The following is a 25,133-nucleotide window of genomic DNA, read 5'->3' on the forward strand; positions in this document are numbered from 1 at the left end:
TGCCAATAGCCCTCAGCCTCACATCTTCCCTTTCCAGGTCTTTTTTCTTTTGTTTTAGCTTTAAGAAGTCACAGGAAAGGTCCCTAACAGGCTCAGCTTGAATTTCCTCTGCACTCCCTGACAAATAGTCATGGGCAAAGTGGCATGGTTCTATGATTGGCTCAATTTGGGTCAAGTGCCCACCTCTAAACCAAAACCTGTGACAGAGGGAAGGTCATATAAGAAGATGGCGGCTCCCGTCAGAACCAGGGGGTTCTGTTTTCCAAAAAAAGTTCAGGTGCTATTTCCCATATAAGGATAGTGTGCTGGCAGACAAATGACAAATATTCAACACATACAAACAGGATCATATTTCACATGATGGTTTTGCCACACACTTTTTTACATCTGTCATTTCTCCATGTTCTATAACATAATTTCAGTGACAACGGCACTTAATGGCTGAACACTATTCTGTTCTGGAGTGCAGACATGATGACTGGAAGTGACCATAAGGACAAGAACCACACACTAAGACTGGCAGAGCAGGAAGACAGAGCATGTCTGAGTCTTTGATGGCATCCCAGAGTTGCTGTAACAGTCCTACTCTACACTTCTTGATATATGAGAAAAATATTTCCTGATTTGGCTAAACCACAGTGGTCAGATTTACATACAGCCAAGTGCAGTTCCTTATAGATATACTTCCAGGCAGACTTCCTCCACTGAAAGTAGGCCAGGAAATTTATCATCAGTGGGAAGAGAGGGGGGCGAGGATAAGACCCCCAGAGAGGTTGACAGGGATGTGGAAATAAAGCAAATTGTAACCTTTTTTTTTTTTTTGAGGACGATTAGCCCTGAGCTAACATCTGCTGTCAATCCTCCTCTTTTTGCTGAGGAAGACTGGCCCTGAGCTAACATCCGTGCCCATCTTCCTCTAGTTTATATGTGGGACTCCTACCACAGCATGGCTTGCCACATGGTGCCATGTCCGCACCTGGGATCCGAACCGGCGAACCCTGGGCCGCTGAAGCGGAACGTTTGCACTTAACTGCTGTGCCACCAGCCAGCCTGCAACCTATATTTTTTTTAACCGTTAAAGGAAACTGATTTGTGGAGCATCCTTGGGTCAACATGAGGTAGTTACAGCAGGGTAGAAATGGCAGCCATAGAGGAATTGAGCAGAAAGAGGGTCAGAGGTAGTACCCAAGACTTCTTCGATGCTGTGCAGCATGAAGGGTTCCAGAAGTCCCTAAGTGCTCCCAGTGACGGCAATGGGAGTAGCTGAAGTTGAGAGCTAGGAAGCCTCCCTGTGGCCAAGGCTTCTGAGTAGCAGCCTAAGCAGGCACCAGAGAGAACAGGCCACTACGCTGGGACAGGTCAGTACGAGATGCGACCAGGACAAAGGCTGATGCAGAGACCTGGTGAGGCAAGCTGCATTCGAGTGGGGAGAGCAGGAGCCAGCAGGAGGAAAAGGTCAGCTGGAGAACCAGGGTCCCTTCCCCTTGCGCCTAGATAACATCTTGGGAAGGAGTAAGTGGAGGGGAGACCTTTGGAGGAGAGATACAGCTCTCGTAGGGAGTTTGAACTTTCAATTGACTAAGAGTTACTCAAAATTAGGCTGTTCTAAACCCAGAAGAGACTACTATTTTTAACTGGTAAGCTGAAGAACTGCCCAGTAATGAAACTCTCCTTAGGAATCTTAGTTTGATTATAGAGATATTTTTAAAAAATTTGTACATCTGGGTCACAGTGTGTACAATTGTGACTGTCCCTCCTGCTTCCCCATGCATACAGATCTCTACTACAAGTTTCTTTAAAGAGGGTTTACAGGAGTTTGACAGTGTATGTCACAAGGAAAATGTCTTAAAATCTGCTTGAGACGTGAGGTAGGCAGCCTCCAAAGTGGTCCACAATGATTCCTGCCTCCTAGTATTCACATCCTTGTGAAGTCTCCTCCCACACTGTACCAGGGTTGGTCTGTGTGACTGAGAGCATCTAGTAGAAGGGGTGGTGTATCACTTCCAAGATCAGTTTAGTTTCTGCTTCTTTCACGTTTAGATCACTCGTTCCGGAGAAACCAGCTGCCACGTTGTGAGGAGAGGCCTTCCTGTGAGGAAATAGCCGTACAAGTGAGGTTGGAGGCAGATCCTCCCGCCCCCGTCAAGCCTTTGGATAACTGCAGCCCCAACCAACACCTGGACTGCAACCTTGTGAGAGACACTCGGTGAAGCTGTTCCAGGTTCCTGACCCACAGAAACTACGAGATAATAAGTGTTTGTTTTTTTAAACTGCTAAGTTTGGGTGCAATTTGTTACACAGCAATAGATAACTAATATACTCCCTCTCTTAAAAATTTCAGTTATAGTACCTGCCAAAAATCTTTTTCTCTTCTCTTTTCATTCTCCATGAAGTTCATAGTTTCCCCTCTGTCCTGAACTTCCCCCTCTCTGCCACACTCTTCTTCTTCTTCTTCTTCTTTTTTTTTTTTTTTTTGAGGATGATCAGCCCTGAGCTAACATCTCTTGCCAAACCTCCTCCTTTTGCTGAGGAAGACTGGCCCTGAGCTAACATCTGTGCCCATCTTCTGCTACTTTATATGTGGGATGACTACCACAGCATGGCTTGCCAAGTGGTGCCATGTCTGCACCCTGGATCCAGGCCAGCGAACCACAGGCCGCTGAAGCAGAACGTGTGCACTTAACTGCTGTGCCACCGGGCCGGCCCCTCAGCCACACTCTTAAGCACCCAACTCCCAACAGGTGGTGGTCCTGTCTCCAGGTGGCCACCTGGGGTGTATGGTCTTGTTTCCTCTACTGACTTCTCTTGCTATGAGACCAAGCTTCTCCTCCCCTCCTTCACCTTATAAAGGTGAATAAAATGCTGAGAGAACAAGGCAGGGGCAGAAGGAACTGAAGCCAGAGAGAGAGACGGGGGCCGGGGATAGCCATCAGCCAGATTCTGTGACTCTCCATTCATCTCCCCTCCCCACTCCCTGCTGATTGGCTGAAGAGCCACAGAATCTCTCAGATGGCAGAACACCACAAAGACTCCTGAGGGGCCTGGAGATGACTTGATTCTCCAGGTCCTGAACTATGTTCCAGTCACGTGACGCCTGGCACTCCCTAGGTTTCTTGGGTGTTCCTTGCTGTTCCCATGAGATTTCCATTTTCATAATTTCCATATAACTAAGATACATCTGCTAAACAAAACCAGACATTTGTTTATAGTGGACAGAATTCCTCAAAATGCTATTGTGGTTATCTTGCAGATGATTACAACTATGTAGCAAAATAACTGAGCTATAAGCTACATGAGAAAAAGAAGAAAAGACAAAATATTACTTAGTATTTTAGTATCTTTATGGTTTATCTTCCCTGTTGGACTGTTAGCTTCATGAAATCGAGGGTCATGTGTGATCCTGTGGGTCACCACAGTGCCCAGAACCGTCTTGAGTATAGCACGTTCCCAGTGAATATTTGTTGGAAGACACACTAGACATGTTTGTTGAAGGAATGGTTGAATTAGCATCAAAGGCTTCTTCCACAATAGCCCATTGGCTGGTAATTCTAAGCATTTTACAGTGCATCACAAAATGTTCTTTTCTTTTTTAAATTGTATTGAATCAACAAATAGGATAGACAGGCCCATTTTCTTCATTGTAAGGTAAGGCCTCTATTATTTTTTAGGTAGGGGCCCGCCCACAAGGGAACACTGGCTCTCACATAAGACCCAGGAGCCTCCACAGTTTGGAACCCAATACACACTTCCTAGAATAGTACTCGACGCCCTCGCCTGCCACATTGGGCTATTAACAGTGCCTTAACCAACGGGGAGGAGATATGCCTGGGAACTGTGATGCCAATGGAAGGACGCAGACATCTGTTTTCCATTATCGGCTTCTGCTTGGGGTTTCTTAAGCCCAGTGTGAGATGGCAGACACCATTCCAGGCTCTGGCCACCCGGGGCTCGGGCAGGGGACCGGGCAGAGGAGGATGCGCAGCATGGTAGGAGCAATGTGCTGCTTGGCGCTCTGAAAGGGCGAGGCGCCAGATCCCGGGAGACGCCGCCGGTGGTGCAAGGCTGCTCCGCGGTAGTTGGGTGAGGCCAGGAGGCTCGCACCTGCAGATCCCTCTCTGGACGTACAGTCTTTGGAGACCCCGTCAGCTCCGGAGAGCCCCCGTCGCAGTCAGGTAGCGCGGGAATCGGGTTTAGCACTTGTCACCGTTCAGAACTGGGCGTCCCGGTGCTCGTCTTTTGAGGAAATCTTGCTCTGGACTACATTTCCCAGAAGGCCCCGCGGTGATTGAAAGCCCAATCAGCCTATGGACGGGGAAGGTATCTCGTCATGGAAACTGAGGAGCCAATGGCAAGAGGACAGAGGCGGTGTTTTCCGGCGGCTGGCTGTCGGGCTTGGAGTCCCACCTGTGTCCCCACAGTCCTGTCACGCACGAATCACAGTCGGGTTCTGGGAGGGACCACCTCGGCGCTGCGGGCCGGGTGCGGCTCGGCGGTGGAGGACTCACTTCCTGCTCCATCCCCGGGCTGGGCCCTGGGGCGGTGAGTGATCCGGGAAGCAGACGGCGGCGGCCACCCGGGCACCACAGAGGGGCGTGGAAGGGCGCGCCCGCCGCCCCGACGTGTCGCTGCCGGGTCCCCGCGCCCGCCCTTCGGAGCCCGCAGGTCCTGCTGAGGAGCGGGCTGAGGTAGCTGCGGTTTTCCGCGCCGTCGTCGGGATGGCTCATCCTCCCCATCCGTGCTCTTGGTCCTCATGGAGGTCCCCGGCCCCCGACTGGGGCCTGCAGCACCACGAGGGAGGAGATGGGTGTCGGCGCTGCCCCTGCGGTCATGTTCCTATTAATAACCCCAGTGAGCAGAGGGCTGCTCCTCACAATGGCACTTAGTCACAGCACCTGGGCGCTGCACGGCCTTCGAGGTCACCTGTGCAGGGGACAGGAGGCTGGGCGGGAAACAGGGTTTCTGGGACAGTGGCTGAGAACTCGCCTCCTGCAGGCGGCCCTGCTGTCGTGTTTTGTAATGGATGCAGAAATAAAATGTATGCTCAAAACTCCTTCCAATGTCCACTTCCTACTGACATTATTTTTGCTTGTGAAGGTTTTAAGCCAGACAGATGAATTGCATCCCTAGGGTTTTTAGATCCTTAGAAACTCGCTACTTTGTCAGTGACCCAGAGCAATGTCTGTAAATGCATAACTGTCTCCACGAGAAGTGTTTGCGAGTGTGTTCTAGTAGGACCGGTGCTTTGATGGTGAGACGGAAGATGGGAAAGGGAAAAACCCCCTCACCGCACCTGGTCCATCCTGCACTGAAACCCAGGATTCTTTGTAGCAGGCTCAGCTGGCTGACCTGTGTTTGTTTCCATTGGAAACTCTTTAAGGCAGGGACATGTTATCTTACACTTCTTTGTGACCCCTAATACCTTACAACATATTACTTACTGAATAAATCACTGATCCATCCAGGAATCTGACCATCTCCCTCAAAATAATTTTTTCGTGATCCTGCTGTCAACTTTATTAATGTGTTAATGATTGCTTCAGCCCCCAAGGGTCATGTTTTGTTCTTATTCCCATTGAATTTCGCTTAATTTTACAGCTTGTCCATGCCTTTTTTTCCCCTTGTAATCCATATCTTTTTAAGTCTCATTTCTAGCTCCATTAAACCCTGAAATAGATGGTCCCCAGGACAGTTCCCTTTGGAGTTCTGCATAGGCTGTCCCATGAGGTTGCCACCAATCGACAAGCCGCGAAAAGTCAGCTGTTCTCATAACTAATATGAGTAGAATTAAGCCCACGACTTCCTGGCTTGCTGAAGAAAATGTAGTTGGAGAGAATCCAAAGCTTTCTAGAAATCAAGTTATACCTGCACACGCTCTCCTTTGTTTATCTTGTGTGTCATGGACAATTTGTTCCTCAAGAAGTTAGTGTGTTCAAAGACAGAAGTTCTGCAGATGTGTCTGGGAGGCCCAGGCCTCACTCAGTGATGGGTGAGTTGGCCAAGGGAAGGATTATGTAAAAACAGAATAAGAAAAGCAACCCTTCCGTGGTTGAGAGAATTTACCTGAGAGCCTTTCTAGTCAGGGCGTTCCGTTTGGGTGTACTGGTGGCCATGACGGCTGTCATTTGGTTTTCAGACAATGGGGAGAACATGTAGAGAGCTGTTGATGCATGTTGAGGTCTCTTGCTGTAGGACCTGATGACCCTCAATGATGTGGCTGGGGACTTCAGGGAAGAGTGGGTTACCTGGACCCTGCTTACAGAATCCTCTTCAGGGACACCACCCAGCACACGTAGAAGAATGGGCTCTCAACGGGTAAGGATGCTACTCTCCTTTGGATTTAAGACTCAGATATCTTGAGAGCGCTCAGGTCTGAGTGGTCTCTGGGGATGCTGGTCTCCTAGAGCTCTGACTCTCTGTGGGAATCATGGTAGCCTCCCTGGCAGAAAGAGAATAACATCCTTTTCTATGGCACTTTATGGTTTGCAGGTGGCTTCGTTGATGGCTCAGCATAAGCCTTTGATGTGTGTGTTATTATCCCCCTTTTCCAGCTCGGGACGCTGAGACTCAGAGTTAAGTGGCAGAGATACGAGTCCAGCCCAGTGCTTTTTCTAAAATACCATGGCTACCCCTTCTCCCTGCTTTCCTTCATACCTGCTACACAAGTAATATCTGCTCATTGAAGAAGGAGACAAGCAAAGTGAAAATAAAAGTCATCCATCCCACCGCTGAAGAGCTGCTGTCCTTCCAGCCTTTTTTCTAAGCATATATATGATTAGAAAAATAAAACAGAACAATTAGGATCCTACTGTAGTTCCAGTTGTACATCATACTTTCTTACACATGGTTTTGTGAATATATTTCTACAACAATAAATACTGTTATCTTTCTCTACATCACTTAGAATAACCACTTAGTATTTTGTTGTATGGAATACAGTAATTTACATTAGATTGAATCATATATTTGACCATTTTTTACCTATAAAATGGCCGTTTCATACGGCTCAATCAAATATAATCATTCCTTTCTTGTGGGAAGTTTAGGTCATTTCCAAATAGTCACCAGTATTGTGATGAACAGCTCTTTGTCCTTTTTTAAAAAAGCTAATTGCCTTTTTTTTTATTGCAGTAACATTGGATTATAACATTATATAGCTTTCAGATGTACATCGTAATATATTTCGAATTCTGTGTAGATTACATCATGTTCACCACCCAAAAACTAACTATAGTCCATCCCCTCACATGTGAGCCTAATCACCCCTTTCCCACCCTACCCTCTTCCCCATGGTAACCACCAATCCAATCTCCAAAGCTATGTGTTTGTCATTGTTTTTATCTTCTACATATGAGTGAGATGCTAATTGTCTTTTTTTAAAGTCTCATTTATTGAAATATAGTTAGTTAATAATTAGCTAATGTGTCCGAACCAGCGAAAACCTGGGCCGCCAAAGTGGAGTGCATGAACTTAACCACTTGGGCACGGGGCTGGCGCCTGATTTTTTTTTTTAATGGGAGGAAAAAGGCTTTTTTTCTCAGTCTCTTGGGGAGATCACCCTCTTTTCTCACTTCATCTTGGCTGCCCTTTTTTTTCATTGTCTTGTGTTTGCCTGCTAATAAATTGAGAAAACTCGAAAAATGGATTATTGATAGAATGACTGCCCTTTTAATGAGACCAAACACACATTTGAGTTTCCCTGGGTGTTCTCTTCTACTTAGGGAAGGAGGAGGGTTTAGATTTTGGCCAGGCCTTGTGTGATTGGCTCAGATTAACCTCCTATGTTCATCCTCCTATATAGCATTTCTAGACCAAGTGTGATCTCCCAGCTGGAGCAGAAAGAGGAGCCATGGGTCCTGCCACTCCCGAATTTTGAGATGAGGAAGATCCTACGGGAAAGTCACACAGGTGAGATGTGAGTGTTACCTGGTGGGAGGAACCATAGCATTTCATTCCTTGTTTAGATGAAAAATTGGAATGCTGCCCCAGACTTTCGTTCTTACTATTAGAAGTTTAAATTTGATTTCTTGGGCAGTCAGTAATTGACTAAAGAAAGTCTTCATTTTAAGTAAGCATTTCACTTTCGTCCAGACTTTAACATCTTCGAAAGGGGTTGCCCAGTTTGGACAATATGTGGTATACGCTTGGAGAATAATAAGGTCATCTCAAGGTTCATCTGGCCATCTTAAAATAAAAAGGGATTAGGAATTCACGTTTTCTGTAAGCTGAATGAACTTCAATAAATTTTTCACAAAGTGAAAACCAAACTAGTCAAATTAAGCGTAGTCTGTTGCAAAAACACTGATTTTAATTTTGCTGCTTTCTGATTTTCTTTCCCGATAACTGATAACTTTATTCTGTTACTTCTGTTAACTTTTCAGACTTTGAGAATCAGATGGTAAAACTCAATCGGGACATTTCTGAAACAGCAGAACAATGTGGAACATCCTCAGCAAGGGCCAATAAAGATATTTCTCAGACTCCTAGCTGGGGAGGAAACTGGGAGAGGGGCCTTGAATTAGAAGGGCAACATGGAACTCTTCCAAGAGAGGGCCATCAGGGTCCCTTTTCGCAGGAGAAGGATTTAAACAAGCTCCTGGCTGGATATGTAGGAAAGAAGCCTGTGTGTGAAGAATGTGGAAAAAGCTTTAACCAGAGTTCCTATCTCGTGAGACACCTCAGAACCCATACTGGTGAGAGGCCTTATAAATGCATTGAGTGTGGGAAAGGCTTCAAACAGAGTTCCGACCTGGTCACCCATCGCAGAACACACACAGGAGAGAAGCCCTACCAATGCAGTGGGTGTGAAAGGAAATTCAGCGACAGCTCGACGCTCGTCAAACATCAGAGAACCCACACGGGCGAGAGACCCTACGAGTGCCCAGAGTGTGGGAAGACTTTTGGGCGGAAGCCCCACCTCATAATGCACCAAAGGACCCACACGGGAGAGAAGCCCTACACGTGCCTCGAATGTCATAAAAGCTTTAGTCGAAGCTCCAATTTCATCACCCACCAGAGGACCCACACGGGAGTGAAGCCGTACAGATGTCATAACTGTGGGGAGAATTTTAGCCAGAGCTCAGATTTGACTAAGCACCAACGAACCCACACAGGAGAACGGCCCTTTCAGTGCCCAGAGTGCGGGAAGGGCTTTAGAGACAGCTCTCATTTCGTAGCTCACATGAGCACCCACTCGGGAGAGAGGCCCTTCAGCTGTCCTCATTGCCACAAGAGTTTCAGTCAGAGCTCACATCTGGCCACGCACCAGAGAACTCACACAGGCGAGAGGCCTTTTAAGTGCGATGACTGTGGGAAAGGGTTCGCCGACAGCTCTGCCCTCGTTAAGCACCAACGGATCCACACGGGGGAAAGACCCTATAAATGTGGCGAGTGTGGGAAGAGCTTCAATCAGAGCTCCCACTTCATTACCCACCAACGGATCCACTTGGGAGACAGACCCTATCCGTGTCCTGAGTGTGGCAAAACCTTCAATCAGCGCTCCCATTTTCTCACCCACCAGAGAACACACACAGGAGAAAAACCTTTTCACTGTAGTAAGTGTGACAAGAGCTTCCGTCAGAAAGCACATCTTTTATGCCACCAAAACACCCATTTGATTTAGAATATAGTCTTTAGTGGTTCTGATGCTCCCTTCCAAATTTCCGTTGCCGCTGTCTTCGAGTACCCCAAATAGAGTGAACCTGGGCGTCAACGGCTCAAGTTGGGCCCTGATCTATTCTCTTTTTTCCATGTTTGAATGGCGAGGATAAACATACAGGGTCCAAGTAATGTTATGACCACAAAACACATTCCTTCAGTGTTTTTAACTGACTCTTAGGGAAAGGCGAGTTTAATGGTTCATGCCTGATTCTTACAAGAGAAGTGAGATAAATGTGGCAAAGAGATCACGTGTAAGCTACCTAGTGCAGTCCCTGCACAAAGTGGGCGCTCAGTACTAAATGGGCACGTTGTCACTATTAATGGTTAAGATTAGAGGTCTTCTGTAAAGCCCTCCATATAGTGCCTCGCCCTTAAAAGACACTCAATACACGGTTGGTTGGTTTTATCAGGCTTATTACTCAATAAGGAATTTATTAGTGCAGCCTCCCAAGCCCAGAATTTGCAAGAAATTAGAGTGGAACTAGAAGGTTTCGGGTGTGAACACAGACTGAATGAAATGGAAAACACTCTCCCATCCAGTGCTATGCAGACATTAGTCACCAGATGTGTCATTGCCATGATGAGGCAGAATTATCATAGAGAAGCTGTGGTCTTGTGACTTAGAGGCTGAAAAATCTCAGAAGCTCTTTGTGGAGCAGCGTGTGAGGTTCTCCCACTGGAGGTTTGCTGCCATCTGAGGCGTAGAAAATATCCTGTGATGCACAAGCCAGAGGGACCTGGAAGAGGACGGTAAAATTGTGAAAGCAAAATTGCTGAGAATGTTAAATGATTTTACAGGGATCCTTCCTGGCATTTAGCTGAAGGAAACCACTCTTGCTTTCTAATTTTCTGGGTCATTGGCCCTTTAGTTTTAAGTTAAGGCAACTTTCTGATCCTTTTAGGGTCATTCATTTTGTGCACTAGTACATTCCTGAGTTTAATTGAAATAAATTGAAGGAAGGCAGCGTGTTAGAAAGAACACTGCCTTCATTGAGGAGGTGAGGTGTTTGAGTCCTGGTCCTGACACATAAATTGGCCAGACTTCCACCCTCTTAGGCCCTACCTTACAAGGTTGTTGTTAGGATCTAACACACACACACACACACACACACACACACACACACACACGCCAGCACTTTGTTGTTACACTATGAAGTGTAATATCTCTAAAGTTTAATGTTACAGTATTATTGCTAATCTCTTTTTTTCCAAGGAACTCTGGCTATTATCTCTCCAGGTGTCCCATTTTTTCTCATAAGGAGGGACTTCTTTTTTAACCTGTTGAAAACCTAAGGGCTGCAAATGCTAAAGGACTCATTGTGGGTCACATAGTTAACAGAAGAGCCAGAACTTGGCTGCAGGCCTTCTCTTCAACAACATGGAACAGACCAGCTCTGGGATTTGTTAAGAGTGTCTCTGAGACACTGTAGGACTGGAGGACCCATATTATATCCATCAAACCACCCTGAATTTGGAAATGATGGAGGGGTGTAGCCTGAGTTCCCAAGAGCTTTACAAGATTCTGTGCTGGGGATCCTTGATGCTCGTGGAGTAAGAGTGGAGGGGTAAGGGCAGATGCAAGGGGCTGAGGAAGGAGTAGGGTGTTTAACATTCTAGAGAGAAAAGTGGTGGATGGAAGGTTTTTTCTTTCAAGCCTTTCTACGTCAATACCACGTAAATTATTACGTCAGCCTTGGAACACCAGTTCATTCTCTGGAATGCCATCTGAGTGCTGGAACTCATGGGGGATAGAGCTCAACTGATAATCTAAGCTCTTTCTTTGAAAGGGTAATTAGATAATTGACCAGAACAAAAAAATCTGGTTGATCCAGTGCAGTGGTTCTCAAAATGTGAGCAGTAGCATCACCTGGGAACTTGTTGGAAATGCAAGTTATAAGTCCCCACCCCAGACCTGCTGAATCAGAAACTCTAGGGTGGGGCTCAGCAATCTGTGGTTTGTTTTGGGTTTTTTTTTTTTTTAAGATTTTATGTTTTTCCTTTTTCTCCCCAAAGCCCCCCGCTACATAGTTGTATATTCTTCGTTGTGGGTCCTTCTAGTTGTGGCGTGTGGGACGCCGCCTCAGCATGGCTTAATGAGCAGTGCCATGTCCGCGCCCAGGATTCGAACTGACGAAACACTGGGCCGCCTGCAGCGGAGCACGTGAACTTAACCACTCGGCCACGGGGCCAGCCCCTTTTTGTTTTTTTTTTTGGTGAAGAAGATTGTCGCTGAGCTAACACCTGTGCCAATCTTCCTCTATTTTGTATGTGGGATGTCACCACAGCATGGCTTAATGAGCGCGCTGTGCAGGTCCACACCCAGGATCTGAACCCGCAAACCCCTGGCTGCCAAAGCAGAGCCGGCAAACTTAACCACTATGCCACTGGGCGGGCCCCAGCAGTCTGTGTTTTAATAAGCCCTCCAGATAATCATGATGCATGCTCAAGTTTGAGAACCACTGCTTTAAAAGGCATCTCTTCTACCAAACTGCCACAATGCTATTTTACTCCTGAAAAAAATTAACAGTGATTTTGTAATATCATCAAATAGTCCAGTCACTGTTCACATTCCCCCAATTATCTTATGTTTTTTGTTTTTGCTTTTTAGTTTATTTGAATCAAAATCCAAATGAGATCTCTACATTCATTTGGTTGATACGTTCCTTACAAGTCTGGATCTAAAGTCCTCCCTCCTTTTGCTCTCTCTCTCTCTTTCTCTCTCTCTCTCCTTTTCTTGTATCTCATTTGTTGAAGAAACCTCACTGTCCTGTAGTGTCTCCATCAGATCTGTATTTTGCCAATTCCGTCCTCTCCTATTCCCTCCTTTCCCAATATTGGCAGTTGGATCTGTAAACATGATCAGATTCAGATTTTTTTGGCAAGAATACGCTATAGTGATCTTACATACTTCTATCAGAAGGTACAGAGTGTTATTTTGTCTCTTTTCTTATGATGTTAGTAGCCATCGATAAGCCCTTACTTCACTTGGGTTTGCCAAACGGTGGTATTTTATTTCTATCATTCCTTCTTCATTTATTAGTTGGAATACTTCTATAAAGAGAATTCCCCCTTATCAGTTATTTGGGTCCCCTGAGGTACAATTTGTGTAGGAACAGCACAATAGCTGCTTGATTAGAACTCCTTAGATTTTTTACTATCACTATCTAAGTTTCGGCCTCCATGCCCTAGATTTCTAAGCCCCTTCCACTGAGAGACTCTGTTGTGACAGGATATTTATAAATGCATAAACCTCATAATAACTTGTCCAATGTATTCTGTTGTTTTTCTCCTGCCTTACTCCTCTCCAGTTTGTCTAGGTTCCCCAGAAAGCAGTGTGCTAAAGAGCTCAATAAATTCTTGAGTGGTTCCTTCGTCAGGGATGGACTCTCTAACTTGCTGATTAATATTTCTCAATATTATCCAGACCTGAAAACAGGAGAGGAAACTACATCCCTATTAGCTGGGAATGATTTTACATTCCTATGAGAGTATCCCACCTCCATTTATCTGATCTACCTAAGTATTGCTCTAAGCCAAATATGTTCAGTATGTTAAACAACAACCATAATTCATAAAAATCAGATGAGAAGGTAGGGGAAAAGCCTGGCAGGCAGAGGTGAGGGGTAATTTATGTAAAATCCAGGAGTACCATCTCTCCGGGTATGGAAGTGTTTTGGCCAGAGGGAGGGTGCAGAATGAGAAAGTGGCAGAGTTCAGTATGATACCCCTCAGAAATGACATTCTGAGAATTTTGCACTGGATTAATGTAAAATGACCTGGCAGAGTGTCCCACGAGAGGAAACCAGTTAGAAGACACAGGGGACACAAAAGCTACATGTTAGCACAAGCAGGCATAACCCTGAACCCAGCTGGGAATGTGATGTGTCGCTTATTTGGCTGTGATTGACCCTAAATTTAGGAGACAGGATGTGGAAGCAGCACAGAATCAGAGGTCAGAAGACCCAGCTTCTAGTTTTGGTGCAGTTATTTACTAGCCCGCTGTCTTTGGACAGGTCACTTAATCACTCTAGGCTTCAGTTTATCTGTTAAGTCAGAAAAAGATCCCTCTGTCTCTATCACTTTACAAATGTGGGCTCTCTCAGACCCCAGGCTTGTCCGACGTGGTGAGCAGGCTCTTCGACATGTGCACCTGCGTGCCCTGAGAAGATAAAACCAAGTGGTTTAGAGCCTGTCTCCCTCTCCATCCCCCACTCCTCCGCCCTCTCCAGGTTCCCGGAGGAGAAGCTAAAGCTCATAGCCGCCAGCAGAGTTAGCACATTGCCTCCAAACCAAAGACTCCCCAGGTTCCAGCCCCTCCTATCCTGACTTCCGAACGGTATAAGTACAGACACAGGTCACTGTTTGTAACGTCAATTGAGTCTTTTTCTGTCACCTTGTTTTTCATGTTGCGTATCTACAGATGTGTCTGTCCTATAAGATGTGAGCTCTTGAAGGGCAATGCGTGACTTGCTTTATGGCTCTGCCACATCTCCCCGCCACCCCTCCCAGCCATGAGCAGGGAATGCTTAAATGGTGTTGGTGAGTGTGGAGGTAACTGACTTTCCATATTTTCCCTTTGTGTCTACCCTGTGACCGGGCTATTAGCTTCTTGCACATGCTCCACACCTCCTCTCTCTCTCATTTCCAAATCCACATCAACAAGCCCTACCAATTTTACCTCTCAGATTCCTCTCAAACCTGTCTGTCTCCACTGCTGCTCTCTAGTCCCAAATGACCACCATCTCTTGCCTGAATTCCTGCAGTAGCCTCCTGATAGCCCAGAGTTTGTTTTTGTTTTTGTCTTCTCATGGAAGCCAGAGGGATCTTCTAAAGTCCTAAATCTAATCACACCACCTCTGTGCTTAAAAGTGGCAGCTTCCCATCGCTTTTAGGATAAAGACCCAAATCTTTAACTCAGCCTACAAGGCCCCCCGCAGTTTGACACCAGCCCGTCCCCCCCCCCCCCCCCCCCCCCCCCCCCCCCCCCCGCTTCTTCCGATATCACCTTCCCTCTCGTTCGCTGAGCTTCAGCCCACTGTGTTCTCTCTGTTCCTTGATCACAGCAGGTTGGGCACACTTTAGAGTCTTGGTACTAACTGTTCTCTCTTCCCAGAATGTTCCTTGCCCAAATCTTTGCTTAGGCTCCTATTTGGCAACCAAGTTTCAGCCTAAAACTCACCTTCTTACAGAGACTTTCTCTGATCATCTCATCTAAATTAGTCCCCCTCCCCCAACAGTCACTGTCTATCACATTAGCCTCTTTTATTTTCATCCAAGTCCTTACAGCTGTCTGCTATGTTCTTGTTTACTTATTTGTTTTGGTAAACTCCATGAGAGGAGGGAGCCATTTCTCTTGTTTACCATTCTTTCCTCGGCACCTAAAGCAGTGCAGGGCGCGTTGAATGAGTGAATGAAATACATGCTCACAGACAAGGAACTTGTGCTGGAAAAGCAGCAGTGTGAGATGAAGCTGTCTGGGTGAGCAAGGACCACACCAAGGAGGCTCTGAGTTGCCAAACTGAGGAGTTTGGATATTATTCCCTGGGGAATGGGGTGTCGCCAATGGTTTTCCAGTAGAGGAGAGGGAGGATCAGCACTTGAGGAAGTTTGATTTGGCAGCTTTGTGTAAGTCACATTACAGAGAGGAAAACTGAAGACGTTGAGACAATTTATGATCTAAAGGGCTGAGCACAGTGCCCGGCCGGTAGTAAGTCTCCAATAAGTAATTGTTATCCAAGCACCATGGCAGGCGCTGTGAAATACCAGACAAAAAGACAAGATCATTGTCACATTCCTTCCCTTCCCTTTTTTGTCAAGCTTCCACTAACATGTAGTTACCCTCAAAGCTATCATATATTGGCTATTTTAATAGGGCTGGCCACCCCCAGCCTGCCTCGCAAAAGTCTCTTGATGTCCACAGCTGAAGACCTCCTGTTTATCTTCTTCCCACTCAAGAACTGTTTACTTTTTGATACCACTTACATATGCTGCTTCTTGAAATTCTCTTTTCCCTTGGTGGCTGTGAGATGGTTCTCCTACATTTCTGGCTACTCCTTTTCAAGTTCCCTCCCTGGTTCCTCTTCTTCTTCCCATTAGATATGCCTTAGCCCCTCAACATTCTGACCTTTGACCCTCTTTCTTATCTTTCTTTCCTGTTCTGCACACTAATCTTATGACTTCAACCGTCATCTCTCAGAACATGGGTCTAGGTCAACCTCTCTCCTGAATTTCACACCTACAAGTCCAGCTGCTTGGTGGACCCTCCCCAAGGATGACCTACTGCTTCCCAAACCCAGAATCTCCAAATTATAGTCAGCATCTCCTCCCAAAGCACCCCTCCTGACATTCCTCTTTCTACAAATGACCCCAAAGTCTCCTATATACCCTTACCTGAAACCTCCTGGTCAGCTTAGATTTCTCTTTCTCCCTCGTTTCCTGTATTTTTCTGGTGCCAAGTCACGTGGCCTCTGCCTCTACACACTCTTTCTCTTTTTAAATTGTAAAAGCACCATGTGCTTTCTGTAAAATTTTCAAAAAAATGCAGGAGTGCCCAAAGCAAAAAAAATGGAAATGCCTCGTCTCTTCCTCATTCCTTCCCCCAGTCTCACTCCGTGGATTTCAGCTCTGTAATAGCCTGGAGTGCTACGTCTTTGTTTTTAGCTCCCCTTTTTCCATCTCCACTGCCAGCATCTGAACTGAAAGGATGGTTTCCATCTGGTCCCCATGACTTTTCCTTTTAGTTCAACTCCGCAAACATTTATTGAGTGCCTACTACATACCAAGTCCTACACTACACCCTGGAGGTGCAAAGACAAATAAGACAGTGAAAGAGGCCCACATTTAATTGCTGTTGGACTTCCGGCAAGTTCCTCTCTTTAACCCTTATTTCCTTATCTGTAAGGTGCTGTAATCCCAGAACCTTCTTCATGGGGTTGGCTGAGGATTAATGAGATGACACATGTAAAACCCTTTGTATAATACCTGGTAGATTGTATCTGCTCCATAAATGTCAATGACAACAATGACAATGATGATAATCTTTGCCTTGGAGGGATTTGTAGTTTAATAGGGACAGTTGTCGAATAGGTGTCATCTAGGTGAAGAAAGATGGTAAAATATTTCTGGAAAAAGGGAGAGAAGCAGTTTAACTGAAATTAAAAGGTTGAGGTAGAGAGTTGGGAGACTGAGTGGTAAGAACTTGGACTTTGTTCTCTATGAATGTGTCTCAGATTGTGAGCCCAGGACCAGCTGCGTTAATCTCACCCAGGGTGCTTGTTCAAAATGCAGATTTAGTGGCCCCACTTCTGACCAGGTTGGTAAATTCACACACTGGAATAATATTCATCAATGAAAATTATCAAACTTCAGTTATACGCATCAACTCAGATAAACCTCAAAAACTCAATATTGAGTATAAAAAATAAGAAAAATACAAATAGTAAGGGTCAAAATGCAATAAAGATAGAATCAGGCAAAACTAAATACTATATTGCTTGAGCAGTAAGTATGCAAGTTACAGTTTCATTACAAACTGTAATAAAAAGCAGAGGGTTTATTAATACAAAATGCAGGGGAGAGGTTAACTGGAATGGGGAAGAAGAATGGTAAGTTTCTTTTTTCTGTTTTTTTGGTGAGGAAGATTGGCCCTGAGCTAACATCTGTTGTTGCAATCTTCCTCTTTTTGCTTGAGGAAGATTGTCTCTCAGCTAACATCCATGGCAATCTTCCTCTAGTTGGGTATGTGGGATACCACCACAGCACAGCTTGATGAGTGGTGCATAGGTCTATGCCTGGGATCCGAACCTGCGAACCCCAGGCTGCTGAAGTGGAGAGCACAAACTTAACCACTACACCACTGGGCTGGCCCCCATAAGTTTCTATTTCTTAAGCTGAGTGTTGGAGCACACAAGTTTTCTTTTTATTATAATTTTTTAAATTAATATGAATTACTTACCTACTTTTTATTTACAAGATATTTCACAAGAAAAAAAAAAACACAAAAAAGCAAATAGGAAAACAGAATACTCCTCCAGAGACTTACTTTTTCCATTCATAAAGGTTGAGTTATACTAAGAAAAAAAAAAAAGACAATCTAAGTGCCTGAGCCAGGACAGACGCTAGGCCAATCCCCTCCATTCTTTCAAAAATAAACCCTCCCCTTATGTGTATCAATTAGTGCAAATAAATATCCAGAAGATCATAGGCCCACCCTGCTAAGAATTGCCAAACTTGGATGTCCTGTCTGAATGGAGGATGCCCTGCCACATTAATAATGCTCTTGAGAACATCTTTTTTTGCCCTGAAAAAATATTTCCACATTTTGCATTATTTCCACAGGGGTGTGAATGTTTTTACAGCTCCGTCACTTTGCTGCCAAATCATTTTCTGAGCAAATTGCACCAATTTGCAATGCTACCGGCAATAAATGACTACCAGTTTCACCACACCCTCATCCTTGAAAAACAGTTCTGCTAGTTTAATAGACACGATTCTTACATATTGTTTTAATTTGCATTTCTTTGATTACCAGTGAAGTTGTACATTTTTTCGTATGTTCACACATTTTTTCTTCTGTTGTCATTTGTGTACTTAGAGCATAGGATCAGAATCAAAACCCTTGACTGTTTGACTTTGCGGAAGTCGCTTGCTTTTTCTCCGGTTCCCTTCCCGTCCCCTCCCTGCTTTATTACTTTTTTACTTCATAAGCAATACATGTTCATTTTGCAAATATCAGAAAACACAGTTAAACAAAGAAAAAAAGTGAAATCCCACCTTCCAGAGATAACCACCACTGTTTATTGTATATCCTTATAAACTTTTAAAGTTTTTCTCTAGGAAAAATATTCACAAGTATATCACCTAACCTTTCTGATCCTATTTCCTCGTCTATAAAATGGCAACGCTTGTCCCTCAATTTGAGAGTTAAATGAGCTGGTGTACGCGAAAGTGATTTCTAAAGTGCAGGATGTTAGATAAATGCAAGTTGCTGTTCTTATGACATAAAATACCCTTTACTCTGCCAAACAGAACGATGACACTTTATTCCCCGAACATAGTCTGCCCTCACTGGTGCAGTTTCTTCTTTCTAAACTGATTCCTGCCTCAATTCTTCGAGCTAAATAAGTATCCACTCTATTTTTAAAAATTCAATATGTAAGGTACACAAAAGTTATAAATGGTAGTGCAAAGAACAACTATGTACCTACCATGCAGCTTAAGAAATAAAATTTCTTTAAAAAAAAAAAAAAAAAGAGGCGCTGGCTTGGTGGTGCAGCGGTTAAGTGTGCACGTTCCGCTTCAGCGGCCTGGGGTTCGCCAGTTCGGATCCCAGGTGCGGATGTGGCACCGTGGGGCAAGCCATGCTGTGGTAGGTGTCCCACATATAAAGTAGAGGAAGATGGGCACAGATGTTAGCTCGGGGCCAGTCTTCCTCAGAAGAAAAAAAGAAAAGAAAGAAAGGAAATTTTACCAATACACTTAAAGGTTCCTGTGACCCCCTCCCCAATTATAGCCCTTCCCCAATCCATACTCTACTCTCCCGAATTTCATATTTCTGACTCCTGTGCCTTTATATTTGTGCTCTCTCTCTTCTCTTTATATATATTTACATGGAGATATTAACATAGATCCCTAAGCCATGTATAATATTGGTTTGCAAAATCTTTTTTAAACTGCATGTGAATGGGTATCAAGGTAAGGATTCTGTACGTTCCCCCCTCAATATTATGTTTGTGAGATTCATCCGTGTTGGTACATGTAGCTGTACTTAATTTATTTCTTTGCTTTAATATTCAGTATATAATCACTCCGCAATTTATCTGTTTTCCTGATGATAGCCATTTAGGTCACTTCTGTTTTTTGCTGCCACATGCATTTCTATGATGAATGTTTTGGTACATCTCCTTGTGGATACGTTAGGAGTTTCTCTGAGTGGAATTCTGAGGTCATAGGATAAGTGCATCTTTAGCTAGATATTGCCAAATTATTCTCCAAAGTGGTTGTACGAATTTCTGTTCTCACCAGTAGTGTATCAATATTCCCTTCACTATTCTTTCTTGTCAACCCTTAGTTTTGTCAGACTTTTTAATTTTTCCAACCTGATGGGTGTGAAATGACTCTCATTCTGGTTTTCAACATGCATCTCCCTGATTAGGAGGGAAGTTGAACAACTTTTACAAATTTATTAGCTTTTCATGTTGCATCTTCAATGAAGTCTATGCTCATAAAGAAATCATTCTTCAAGGCCCCTTGAGAACACTCCCTCTTCATGCTGTATTCCCACATCCCCTCCATGAAGCAAATGGGATCTCCTTTGGATCTCTAGAACCCTGTCTACGTCTTGGGTTTCATTTACTTTTTATTTCATCTTTACTGTCATTTGTGTACTCGTCTAAAGGGCAGGTACTATGTTTAACTCAACTTTATGCCTTTGTTAGTACCTGGTGCAAAGTAAACATTTCATAAATCTTTGTTGAATCAAATCATACTCCTCCCCTGCTTATAAAATCCTAAATAGCTTCCTATTGTCTACAGGAGAGATCTGAATCTCCTTAATGTAGAATTTAAGACCCTTACATGGGGTCTGGCATCAACTTTCCTGCCTCTTCTCCTGGTATGACCCTGCCTTCTGCCCCAGATACTAGATTCTTTGTCCGCCATGAGGTCCCAGTCTGCAAATGTTTGGCTTCTCTCCCTGCATCCAGGATGGCAGGTCAATCCCACCTGTTTTAGCTGCCCATCAGATTATTTAAGAGAAAATCTAGGGATCCTGAAGCCAGAAGCTTACTTTTAGTACCGTGTAGGACTTTTGCACTGAATCTGTCATTTGTGTCCTAAGAATACATAAATTTCTTTACCCGGGGGCCTTGGATTCCACTGAAGGAAACCTAAAGCACTTAACTTCAGCACCTTGACCTTGAGTCTAGGCCTGGACACAGCCTATCCTACCTCTTCAGAATCAGAGGCATATCACAAACAGAATATATGAGTACACGCCCAACCCCATATTGTATCTTTCCAACTGATTCACTTTAAATCAGTAAACATTCATTATGCACCTATTACATCCAGGCCCAGTCCAAGGTGCTGGGGACACAGCTATAAACATGGCAATTGTCTCGAGAAGCACACAGAGTAGTTGGGGAAGACAGCTGTACAGACATATCGTTTCAATATGAAGAGGAGTATGGGAGCCAGAGAAGGGCTATTTTGAGAGTCAAGGAAGGCTCCCTGGAGGGGAGGTCACTTAGGGCAGTTGGTGTATAAATGAGTAGGTGAATACAAGGCATGATCTTGAAATTAAGCTTTACCTATGAATTCTGCCTCGGAAGACACTCTGATACATGGGGGTGTTGCCAGTGATTCCACTGAATTGAACAACATGATTGGTGCTTATGGTTCAGAGAGCCCATCTCTGTACTGTGAGGAGGTAGGTAGAACTTGGCCATTTTCCTGCCAGACGGATCGTGAGTCAGTTGACAGACTAGTGTCTTAGGGAGGAACACGGCTGCATATGTGTGTTTCTCGCACTTTTTTCTGTGATAATCTTTACATACCTTTGAAGTCTCACCGTATTCTACCTTGTCCTGTTCTGGTGATACAAGTGATGGTAGAAATGTCCCCAGTTTGTCTGTAATCTCATGAAAGGCCCCATAAGATTTTCCGCACTCCCCTCTGGAGGAACCCCTAGGAAAGTGGCATTCTGCAAAGGATGTGAGCATCGTGCTGTCTGAATACCAATCTTAACGGGAATGAGGAGTAACAAAGGGAGAGGATATTTATAACCCCTCCCACCAAAAACATCCACCCCTTCCCCAACCAGCAACCCATGGCACCCAAGGAAAGAGGAGGTCACACCTTCTGCAAGGATGGGACATTTTTCCCAAGAGGTTCCACTTGGACTTCTTGAAGCATTGTGTGGCTTCTGCTCTTTGAGAAGAGTGAAGTGAGCTAGGAAGTAGGCCAGGCACATTCACACATGCATACATCTATACACAATTCATTTTCACAGTTTCCTGGCTTTGCTTACACTGTTTCCCCAGCCTGTGCTCTTTCTCACCCTTTCCACTCGTCTTCCTTGGAAGCCTTACATAAATAACATCTCTTCTAGGAAACTTTCTTATATCATCTAGTAAAAATCTACAGTTCTCTGATCTGTGATCCCCGAACTCTCTCTTGACATCTGAAAGCTTCTTGAGGGTGCTTTGCTATGTCTGTATCCATCACATTCTTTGGTGGATGTGGTTTCACAAATCTTTCAACTCTGCTCTCTAGGTAGCCACTACCATGGATGAGGGTTGGCACATCGGCAGACAATAGTGTTCACATATGTGGGCTTTGGGTCAGGTGCAGTTTGAATCCTAGCTATGTCACTAATTAGGTGTGTAATCTTTGGAGAATTAGTTAACATTGTTGAGTCTGTTTCCTCATCCATAAATTCGAGAACTGTAGTAGTTTCTGCCTCATAGACCTGTTGTGAAGATCAAATAAGATGATGCATATCAAACATTTAGAACTGGACCTGGAGGGCACTCATTACAAGTTAGCTATTGTTAGTAGTAACCCTTTGTCATCCTGTAGATGTTTAAAAGCATGCCATGAGGGAACCCTGCCCATGCAGGCTTGTCTCAGGGGCCAGTCCTGTGAAGGCATCTGGTGTTCCTTGTCTCATCTCCCTCTCTTTTCTCCTACTTTGATCTGGCTACCTCCTGAGCTCACGGTTCCTAACTATATCTCTTGATGGCTCCTTATGTTGTCTTTTGTCTTGAGACTGCAGTAGGGTCTTGTGGCCAATTCTAACCCCAGCCCGGAAACCAATGCCCCAACTCCATTCTGGGCTGACTTCCTGGTTTCCTCCCACAACTTCCTGGTTGCTGTTGTTGTCAGATGTCCCTAGATCAGGACTTGGATGATCATAAATGTTTGCTGAAGGGTTTCTAGAGGGAGTTAGGGATGTGCAGGAAGTAAATGAACACCTTCTCAGTGATATCCTGTCTATAACCTGGGAGGTGGTATTGAATGGTGATTTGTCAGAGATTTTAGAATCAGAAAGACCTAGGCTTGATTCTTAACTCTGAATCTTATGACCTTGAGCAAAATACCTAACTTCTTTGTACCTGTTTCCTAATTTATAAAACGAGGATAATTACATCTTCCTCATAGGGTTATTGTGAGGATTAAATGAGAATTAAAAGCACCTAGTGCATTCTGGAACATGGTAGGCAGTTGGTAAATGGCTGCAATTATAAACAGGTAGTTAAAAACTTTTGCTCCTTTCTGAAAAACCATGAAGTTGAAGTGTCTAAAGTCAGAATACTTGGCAGGAGCTATGCTCAGACACAAGATCCAGAATATCTGAGCACCTGAAGTACAAGGCAAAATGGGTTTTCTTCAAATGAAGAGGGAAAGGAGAGTTAAACAGTGATAGACAACAAAGTTTAATGACGATGAAAACTGGCTCATAATAGAGGGCCATTTGATGGGATTCTGTAATGTGCTGTATGTTTTCCCCTTTGTTCTATCTCTGGCCTTAGTTTACCCAAGGTGTTCAGCCTATCGGAAGACAGAGAAATCAGATCCGAGATTGCATAGACCAAATGGAGTACTCACTTTATTACTGGCTACATCTGCTCAGAAGCCTCATTGAATTTATGGAGTCAGTCCTGTCAGAAAGGAACAGGGTGCCCAGCTAGCTCACAGTCCTCTTTTTGCAAAATTTTTTCATCAGCAAATTTGGCAACACGGCCTGTGAATCACCTCATTCCCCTCCCTATATGCCCAAATGTCCTAGGGCATAGGTATTAGTTTTCTATTGAAGACTAGGCAAACTTGACTGGATTCTTTGCTCAAGGTCTTATAAGGCAAAAGTCAAAATGTTAACTGAGCTGGGCTCTTATCTTGAGGATCTAGGAAAGAACCCACATCCAGACTCATTTAGGTCGTTGGTGGAATCAAGTTCCTTGTAGTTGTAGATCTGAGGTCCCTATTTCCTGGATGGCTGTGAGCCAGGGGTCACTCCCAGCTCCTCAAGGCTGCTCTCAGGCCCTCTCTATGTGGCCCCCTCCATCTTTGAAACTGGCCATGGCCCATCAAATCCTTCCCCTGCTTTGAGTCTTTTTGACTTCTGCTGCCATCTGGAGAAAACTCTCTGCTTTTAAAGGGCTCTTGTGATTACCAGGATAATCTCCCTATCTTAAGATAAATTGATTGGTAGCCTTGATTATGTCTGAAAAATCCCTTCAGAACAGTACCTAGATTAGTGTTTGATTAAATAACCAAGGATTGGGAATCTTGGGCAGCCATCCTAGATTTCTGCTAACTGTAGCATGGCTACAACCCCCTGAAAATCTATCCCTTGAGGTCCTTGACACCTGATCTTTAAGAATGTGGAGAAGCCATAGGCTCAGATTTCCCAGCCTCTCTCACAAGATGTTGGTATCCAAAGCCTTACATGTTCTCACACAAAACAAGGGACTAAATCAGTCAAAATATTACTATCTGTCCCAGGGAATCCATCCTTCTGGAAAATTTCTATATAAACTACATAAAAAGCTAATATTAAAATTCCAACCATAAGAATGCTACATTTGTTAACTATTCACACTGAGTTTATTTACCCAGATTTCTGTCTTTGAGGAGTTAATCATCTGTCTGGGAAGGTGGACATGTAAATAACTAATTATAATTCAGTGAGTAATTAATTGTTATAATAGAGTCACATAAGGTTACACACTTCCTAGAATTGAAGACACCTTTGGCTGTGGGATGTACCATAAATATTTCAACATCTTTTGGGCCCATTAAGAATGTTGTATCAGGGCCAGCCTTGTGACCGAGTGGTTAAGTTCGCGCGCTCTGCTTTGGCGGCCCGGGGTTTTGCCGGTTCGGATCCTGGGTGCAGACACGGCACCGCACATCCAGCCATACTGAGGCGGCCTCCCACATGCCACAACTAGAAGGAACCACAGCTAAAAATATACAACTATGTACCAGGGGGCTTTGGGGAGAAAAAGGAAAAATAAAAAAAGAATACCTATCAAACGTATATGTTTAAAAAAAAACGATGGACAATAGCATACATTTATCCCTAGAATTACTTACTAGCCTCTTCTCTAAATCAAAGTGTGAACCAAGCTTTTTGTGAAGAGTCTAACTCTATCTGGACCCACTTAGCGATTCCTAAAGTGTGAACCTGTCATCAATTCTAGCTCTGAAAGTTCTCTGAACTTTTCTGAGAAATTAGTTAAATTCACACATCGGCAAGCAATGACAATTATATTACTTGTCCGTCTACTTCTCTACCTGGGAGCTGGCTAGTTTCTTTTAATACTTATTATAAGACCTATCCTGATTTCAGAAGTTAAAATGCGAGAAAACTTGGGACTTATTTTTGAAGACGTGTGGTTTCTAAAGTGCTACTGGGAAATAAATGAAGAAGTGGTTAATTTTGCCTGGGAGAGGAGGTGACATTTGAATTG

General features: G+C 44.3%; 1 protein-coding gene across 3 annotated transcripts; it reads left to right on the forward strand.

The window, feature by feature from the left end:
* Positions 1-4,238: 4,238 nt before the first annotated feature.
* ZNF774 (zinc finger protein 774) lies at positions 4,239-13,033 on the forward strand. 3 transcript variants are annotated; one of them, XM_001502655.5, is made up of 4 exons: positions 4,239-4,685; positions 6,190-6,312; positions 7,799-7,905; positions 8,379-13,033. In XM_001502655.5, the coding sequence occupies exons 2-4, from the start codon at positions 6,206-6,208 to the stop codon at positions 9,617-9,619; spliced, it is 1,455 nt and encodes a 484-aa protein (XP_001502705.2). In that variant the 5' UTR covers positions 4,239-4,685; positions 6,190-6,205; the 3' UTR covers positions 9,620-13,033. The 3 variants fall into 3 exon arrangements, with proteins under 3 accessions (XP_001502705.2, XP_070086767.1, XP_070086782.1); XM_070230666.1 differs by having other exon boundaries at positions 4,402-4,539; XM_070230681.1 differs by lacking the exon at positions 4,239-4,685 and having other exon boundaries at positions 6,213-6,312; positions 7,799-7,912.
* The last annotated feature ends 12,100 nt before the right edge of the window (positions 13,034-25,133 follow it).

Source organism: Equus caballus, chromosome 1, assembly GCF_041296265.1.
Source record: "Equus caballus isolate H_3958 breed thoroughbred chromosome 1, TB-T2T, whole genome shotgun sequence".
Lineage (NCBI taxonomy): Eukaryota > Metazoa > Chordata > Mammalia > Perissodactyla > Equidae > Equus > Equus caballus.